The sequence below is a fragment of the Egretta garzetta genome, unplaced genomic scaffold, assembly GCF_000687185.1.
Source record: "Egretta garzetta isolate BGI_Z169 unplaced genomic scaffold, ASM68718v1 scaffold287, whole genome shotgun sequence".
Taxonomy (NCBI): Eukaryota; Metazoa; Chordata; class Aves; order Pelecaniformes; family Ardeidae; genus Egretta; species Egretta garzetta.
In genome coordinates this window covers 401,682-409,675 of record NW_009260435.1, presented here as the reverse complement: position 1 = coordinate 409,675, position 7,994 = coordinate 401,682, and the positions used below count along the sequence as shown (strand labels likewise).

General features: G+C 56.4%; 1 protein-coding gene across 1 annotated transcript in view; it reads left to right on the top strand.

Moving 5' to 3' along the window:
- The window catches only part of RBPMS2 (RNA binding protein, mRNA processing factor 2), a 23,648-nt gene that overhangs the window by 653 nt on the left and 15,001 nt on the right, over nucleotides 1-7,994 (top strand). Inside the window, exons 2-3 of the mRNA XM_009643758.2 lie at nucleotides 7,121-7,198; nucleotides 7,550-7,588. Of these exons, the coding sequence (XP_009642053.1) occupies nucleotides 7,121-7,198; nucleotides 7,550-7,588 (117 nt within the window). The remainder of the gene's footprint in view (nucleotides 1-7,120; nucleotides 7,199-7,549; nucleotides 7,589-7,994) is intronic.

The window sequence follows — 7,994 nt, the reverse complement described above, 5'->3', positions numbered from 1 at the left end:
CACCTATCGCAGTGGCTATAGGCAGTGCAGGGCAAGCTGTGGACTTGGAGAGAGTACCCAGCTCCTTCAGGAGATAGTGGAGGAGGGAAGGGACCTTTACCTCCCGGGGTTTCCCTGTCTGTGGTGGGATGCCAGTGGGGAGCCGGCTGGGACATGACCTGTTTCTAGCAGGGACCTTAAAGCTTGGGCTGTGTGTGGTGTCCATTCGTGCTCTGCACTCTGTCCTGCTCCCCGGGCTCTCCCAGGCTAGTGGTCTTACCTCTGCTTCGCCCTCTGTATTCTACAGCCTGGGTACCTGCCTGGGGTCTTCTGGGGGGAGTGCACTGTGGTGCAGAGGGAGATTGGAGCATGGCACTGGTTAGTGCTGGCATTTCTGGTCCATTTTTGGGTAGCTCAGCCCCTCCCTGCTGCCTAGAGGACCCTGCCTTGCCCAGAGCAGGACCAATGCAGTGGTGGCTCAGTCCTGTGGGTGCTTGCCACCTTACTGGTGTCCCCAAAGGTCTCCCCGTGACTGGGGTGACGCTCCAGTAACCTCTGCCAGCAGCTGCCGCAGGCGTTCAGCTCACCATCGCTTGGCTTTTGTGGAAACCTGCTTGCTGCTGGGCTGCAGAGATACCAGGTGTGCTCCGTGGGGCTGTGGCACGGCCATTAGTGTGCTGCCCCAAATCGGTTTGATTGGAGGGGAGATTCATGTGCCTCTCTGGATGCGTCCTGGCTCTGTGGGCAGGAGGCATGGGACCGAAAAGTGCCTGGGAATCACCTTGTGGTGGGGCGAAGCAGATGCAGCTGGACTTGCTTAAGAGCCTGAGGTGAGGACGTCCCCTGTGAGGGTCCTGCATCCAGCCTGATGCCTTCTGCTCAGGGCAGGCAGACTGGCAGGAGCACCTCTCACCTCTGCCTGTCCTGCCAGGAGGAAACAGGCCTGCCTGTGGGCAGGAGGAGCTGGTCTACAACAGGTTCACACAGTGACAGAGCTGTCCCCATGGGTAAGGTCCATGGCTCCGGCGGATGGTGCAAGGTGCCTGTAGGTCCCTGAACATTGGGGGGTGCCAGAAGTGCCGCTGGGTCTCTGGAGCCAGGGGCTCCGTGCAGTGGGCTGGGCAGCACAAGCATGGACGCAAGTGTCCTTCAGTGTGTTGGCTGTGGTGCTTATGCAAGTCTCCCCTAGCTTGGAGAACCTCTTGGCAGGGTGGAAGCATCCTGAGGGTGCTCAAGCGGCATCTCCCTGTGCCGCTTGGGACAGCAATCCCTTGGGGGCTGCGGGGCTGGCCTCCCTGAATGTTTCAACAGCTCTGGACCTGTTCTGTGGCCCGAGCTCCCCTGGGTGCCAGCCATCCTTTCCATGAGATCCTGCAGAGACACAGGGGGTGGGACTCAATAGCGGGGAGCAGGGGGGTTCTCTATTGCAGATCCACACCAGCGGCACTTCCTCCGCTGGGGCCACGGACTATTCTTGGGTGCTGCCCCGTTGTGCCTGGAGTTATCGGCTCCCATGTGCTTCCTGCTCCCCCAGGCAGGGGCTGATGCATCTCCCTGCTTCCCCTTCCTGCCCTGACCGCAGGGGTGGCCGAGCCCCGTTGATATCCCCCTGCCTGGCCTGGGGGAAAAGCGATGCTGGGGAGGGGCTGATCCGGCTGTAAGTGCTGTCATGTGTGAAAAGACCCAGCCCTGGGGACACAGTGCCTGTGTGCTTGGGCTCACCTGTGGTCAGCCTGCCTTCCGCCCCTCCGGCCCAGCAGGATGTTGGTCCTTGGGTGCCTTTTGTGAAAAAGGCTGATTTCAGAGGGAATTGCCTGAAGCCCTCTTTGCTTCGGGCGCTGGGGGAGGTTCAGGGCCCTCTTTCCCCTCTGGAGATGGGTGAACATCTTTCTGGTGGGTGTTGGGGGTGTGTGCCCTGTGGCTGCTCAGGGCTTCCTGGCTGGAGCAGCTTCTGGTCTGATCCTGCACTGGGGCTCAGTGCTGCCCGTCCTGTCAGCTGCCTGAGGATATCGGAGTTCTGCTAGCGCTGGAACTGCAAGTGGGCAGCCAGCTTGTGCAGCCCCTCTGCTGTTGAGCCCTGCTGGTGGGAGGGGAAACTGAGGTACAGAGGGGTGAAGGAGCCTGTCAGCAAGCCTGTTCTGCCTGGGAGGCACACGTTGAGGCCTCCCTGCCTCCCTGCTGAGCTCTCCCCAGTGCAGACCAGCCATCTCTCTCCCTACTTTTCCCCTCCCCTCTGTTTCCTGGGAATCTGATGTGCTGAGGAGCAAAACCACCCTGCGCAGCAGCGGGGCCCGTGCAGCCCCATGTCCCACTGGCGCAGCGAGATGAGGGTCCTGTCCCATTTTTAAGCCCTGCGGCTGGGCTCCTGAGCGTTTCCCTCCCAGCAGCCCTGTTCTGCAAGCTTGCCTCCCTGCCTTTCGCTGCCATGCCTTGTAAGTCCCGGCTCTGGCAGCCTCGCCGCATTCCTCGCCTTGTGTCAAGCAGCCTGAGCTGCACCACAGTGGCCAGGCCTGGGGTTCTGTATCCCCTGTGGCTCTGCTGGCAGCCCCGCATGCCCAGAGAGCACCCCACTGGGATGCTCTCCCATGGGAAGAGCTGTAGCCCTTGTGCCTGAGCTGCTGGGACCGCAGGGTGGCTGCTTGGAGCTGGGACTGCCGTTGGGACGGTGTGGCACAGCTTGTCCCTGTCCTCAGCAGGATGGCGTGGGGCTCCCTCCCTCCATCGGTGGATGGATTGGTGTGAACGAGTGTGAGATGCTTTGTCTCCAGGAAAAAAAGCTGGCAGGTAGCTGGGGGTGGGGAGGGAGGGTGACCAGTGGGGTGGATGAGGCACTGGAGCATGTTCCTGCTGTCACTGCCCTTGGGTAAAGGGCTTGTGTGTTCCAGGTGCTGGGAGCATGACCCCAGGACCTAGCTGATTTTGGGAGGCCAGTGTGGCCACAGCTGTGCAAAGGCAGGGCTGTGGGTAATGCAGCCAAAGGGCTGATCTCTCAGAAGGGGAAGGTCAGCCTTGCTGGCTTCTGGGAGCGTTTGGAGCTGTCTCTTAACAAAACCCCAGCGCTGGAGACCTACCAGAGCAGCCTCGCTGGAGGTGGGCACTCATGCCTTTGCATCTGATGTAACGTGGCCCTCGCCAGGCTGCAAGGCAGTATCCAGCTCCGCTTGGGACTCCCTTTCAAGAGCTCTTATTTAAAAGCAGACGTGGCCAAGAGACATGGTTGTTGGAAAACGCATGCTGACTTGGGCATGGAGCTGTGGTAGGAAGAGGCAGGTGTTGCTGCTGGACTTCTTTCAAGCCTCAGGGCAGAGAACCTGGCTGTGCTGGTGCTGGGTGCATGTCTTTTTGGGGAGATGTGGCTGCTGAAAGGCTGCCTTTGACCACTGAGGCCTTGAGCACTAAATGGCTTTGTCCTCGTCCCTCCCTCCTCCTGCGTGGGGAGCTATGCTGGGATCCTCCCTCTCAAAGAGATGGCCTAGGTGGTCTTGTCTCTCCTGGCACAAATCCCGCTTTCCATTGCTCTCTTCCATCTCTGCCAGGTGTCTGGACCAGGGATATCCCTGTAGGGTCCAGCAGCGTGACCCTGCAGGGCTGTCCTAGGTGAGAGCTGCTCCCTGCCCACGTCTCCGCTTGAGAGCAGTTGTCCTGGGCAAAATGGGGATGCTGGAGATCTGCTTCTTCTGTGTCCTCTCCAAGCTCCTGCTCAACATGTGGTTTGCCCCAGGCAGCTCCTGATCTAGCCCTGGTTGGGTAATTTTATTATTTTTGTGTGTTCTTGTGTGTGGTGGTTGGGTCTGGTTCTGGTGCATTGGTTCATGGTTCTGGTGTTTGGTGGCAGCGAGTTGAAGCTGGGCAAATGTATTTAAACAGAAGCCTACCCCATCTTGGTGTGTTGAGTGCAAGGGCTGGAAGCCTGAGTTTATCAGCCCTGGGTTGTCCTAGTGGCCTCTCAAAGCCTTGGGCTGCAAAGGGGTGACTGGAGGGTCCCGGTTTGGTTAATCTACTGGAAAATGCTTGTCCAGACCCTGTTGCCCTCATCTATAGTTTGCTCCTTTTTGGGAGGAGGTGGGGAGGCTGGACCAGGGCTGCCCACAGCACACAGGATGCTCGGACTGGCAAGTCACCTCCTGCTTTTCCCCTGTGGGTTAACTCTGATCTCCTTTGCTTTCTGATGCTGCTGATCCTGTGTTTACACCAGGTCTCGGAAGTGATCTCCCTCTGGCTTACCTGACTGTGTCCCTCGAGTGGATCACTTGTGTCTCTTGCCAGACTCACCCTCCCTTCCCCAAATAGCTTGGTCTCACTTTCCCCTCACCCTTTTCTAGATCGCTCATGGATGTGCCAAATTGTAGAGATCTCGGAAAACCAACCGCTTGGTCTCATCGCTTCCAACAAGCTCTTCTGAGCAGGAACCTTGAGACTCTCCGGGAAACCTTGTTTGAAGATGTTAGCTGGTGGCATTTGGGCTTGCCCAGGCTTTCTTTGGGGTGATGCCAGCCCTTGGCGGGTGCTGTGGGTTGGCTGCGATCCCCTTTCCAATGCCTCGGACCTGGAGGCCGAGGGAAGCTTTTGGTCTGTGAGAGAAGGTCTCTTGCTCCTGTCCTTGGCGGCAACTTACGGGGCTGGCATGAGGAGCTTGTTACCTCTGACAGAGAGCTTTCCTGGGCACCCGTGTTGTTCCATTTGGGCTGTTGTAAGGGCTCTGAGTAGCTGACTTCTTCCCTGAGCAACCGTGCAGCTTCCATTCCATCACGCCTGTCGCAAGGAGTTACTGAGCCACGCATCACGGGACTATTTAGAGACCCAACAGAGATGCAGATTTCTATCTGCTTGGAAGAAACATCCATTCTGGGGGCTGAGCACACTCATATCCTGAAATATTGAAAAGGGATGGCGCTTTCACATGGTGGAGGCATGTGTGTGCCACTGCGCTCGGCACAGTCCTTCCCTGCAAGAGATGGCTGTGTGTCTTCTGGGAATGCACTGCAGGCGCTCCCTGTAGCTCATGCTGAAGCGCAAGCACTGAAGCCTTCAAGGCAGCCAGTGAGACAAGAGATGGTGCCGTTGCCCACTCTGTCTGGGCGTGAGGTGGCTGTGGAGTGATACATTAAATGAGGGGCTGGGCTGGGGGGGGGAGACCGTAGAGCCAAGCCTGGGCATGTGTTTCTGGGGTGCTCCAGGTTGCATCCTGCTTCCCTAGGCAGGGCAAAGTGAACGCTGGGGTGCGTGGTAGGGCTGAGGGATCAGGAGAGGGGAGGGATGCTCATTCTGCAGCACTCTTGAGATATGCCAGGCTGGAGGAGGGCTCTGTGTGCTTAGGGGAGGTGGTAGCAGCCCACTGGGGTGTCCCCCAGCCAGTGGCAGCCCATAGTCTCAGCATGTGTGGAGAGCAAGAGGGGCCCAGGACCCCAAGACTCTGATGATCACCATCCATCCCTGAGGGCTTGAGCTGCCTGCCAAGTTGATGTGAAGGGTATCTCCTTGCCCTGGCAGGACTGTCTTGGGCACAGGAGCTCAAAGAGGTGTGTGTTTTCTCCTATGAATAGGAGAAACTTCCCTGCTTGGAGGAGTCTGAATCTGGCTGCCCCCAAAGAGTTTCAGGGTGTAGAGGCTCTGTTGCATGCTCCTGCGTTTTCAGGTGGTGCTGTCTCCAGCCCAGGAGCAGGGCAAGCATCTGCTGCTTGCTTTGGTGGCAAAAAAGAGGTTTACTGAGGTGTCAGATATAGCCAGTTTTGTTTGGGGAAGGGGAAATGGCTGAGCAGAAACTATAATGTGGGAGCAGAGTGCTTCTGCCCTGCAAACGTAATGGGGTCACTCCAGACTGGAAACAGACCAGGAGATGTGCTCTGGCTTGGGGCTTCTGGTCCTGCTGTGTGTTTTGGCAGCTCACAAGTGTCCGGCATTGTTTGGTGCCATTCTGAGCATTTGGGCATCTGTGCTGTCTTGTGACCTTCTTGAGGCTTGTTTGGGACTGGCTCAGCGGGTGGCATCCCCGTACAATGAAAAGTGAGGAACACAGAGCCCATCTCGTTCCTGTCATCTTCCCTTGCCTATTGGTCAGCACTGGCTGAGCTTGCGGTCTCCCGGTCCTTGGTAGCGATGACTGGTGTCTTGGTGACCTCTGTTGTGCACAGCTTCCCTTTCCAGCTCTGTGCTGATTTACAAGAAGTCTCGGCAGCTTCGTCATGCTGCTTTCCTATGGAAATAGGCTGCTGGTCAGGGTCTCCCCGTACAGGGAGAAGGTGGCCATGATGGTGTGACTGAGCAGAGCTCCCCCAAGCCATTAGCCTTCAGCACTGTTTCTTCTTCCTGGCTGTTCATGTCAACAGTTATAGATAACTTCAACAGACGATTGAAATCTTCCTCTGGCACTGTATTTTTGCTTATATGTGCTGAGCGCATTTGGACTTGGTACGTGACTTCTGCAGCTTGGAAAGAGCTGCTGCCTATGTGGGCTTGGTGCAGCGCAGCTGGCTTTTGGCCAGGCACAATAGCACAAATGCTGCAGGAGCTGGTTTGGGACCGCTTCTGAAGGGGCTGATGTGTATTTTGTGAAGGAGCTGGGGCAGACCCCAAAATCATCCTCCTGGTGATGTTCTGGGGCTTCTGCAGAGGTCAAAAGATGTGAGTACAGCGGTGAGGTGTTCCTCAAAATTGAGGGCTGCCTTTGGATTGGTGGCTGAAGTAAAGCACCAGGATAGGCTGAGGGAAGGAGATCTAGCATATGATCTGTAGAAAGAGCTACAGACAAAACAGGGGGTTGTACGGGTCTCTCCTGGACCTTTGATATGCGTCAAACTCTGTGTTAGTGCTTTTGGCAGTGTCTGGGCTCCTAGCAGTCTTTTCAGGCTTTAGTCCTCAAGGCCCAGTCAGACTGTGGGTCCTGGGTACCAGCCCCAATCAATGCAGGCTGTTCTGCTGGAGGCTGAATTTTGGCAAAGGTCCAAATCCTTTGTTGCAGGGAGGAAAGGACTGGGTGTGTGTTATCCTGGACAATGCTCCCCTAATGTAGGGAAGGGTCAGTGCCTGCAAGGTGGTACAAGGTGTCCTCCTCCTGTTGCACCTAGCTTCTGAACTGTGCCCTGTATGCCTGCCTTGGTGCTAAGCATCTCCTTTCAGTAGACCTTGTTGACCTCTCTCCTAGGTACGGACACTGTTTGTCAGTGGCCTTCCTGTGGATATCAAGCCCAGAGAGCTCTACCTACTCTTCCGACCATTCAAGGTAAGAAGGTTTTCAAATTTGGTCTTTGGTGGGAAAGGTAGCTGTCTTGTGGGCAACCTTGCAGCAAAGATCTGTTGGAGGGGAATTGAGGATGAAGCGGGAAGGTAGGTAGGCCTTCTGTGAAAGCTTGGTAGGAAACCACCATGGTATCCCATGGCTTGTGTTCAGTTCTGTGTTGTTTGGGGGGGGGGGGGGGGGGGGGGGGAAGAGAAGTGTTAATGTACCTGCTCCTGCTGCAAACCCTACTTAGGTTTGGTGCTATGGGAACTCCTGAAGCTGTCATGTCATGTCTCAGCTGTAGCTTGGCTCCTTCAGGAACCTAACACTGACTTGCTTCCTTCCCTTCTGCAGGGTTATGAAGGGTCACTGATCAAGCTAACTTCAAAGCAGGTACCACCTCCTTCCAGCTTGAGTATTTTTTGCTTTTGCTAGAAAACCAGACATGCTTGGAGGGGAGGGGTGGAGGGACAGATCCCATTTTACCACGTAAAGCACTGTCTGTGTTCAGCACCGTGCATACAGCTGGGTTCTGCTCGCCCCTACTGTCCTGGTGGCCCCAAGCTCTCAGCATGTGCTGAATGGCTTTGTATCTTCTACTGCTGCCCAGGGCCGTATGGGGTGAGACCTGATGCTTCAGCCTTAAACCCTGTGCTGCCAAAAACCTTAGAATCACAGAATCGTTGAGGTTGGAAAAGCCCTTTAAGATCCCCAAGCCCAACTGTTCCCCTACCCCTGCCATCCCACCACTAAACCCTGTCCCTAAGCACCTCGTCTGCCTGGCTTTTAAATACCCCCA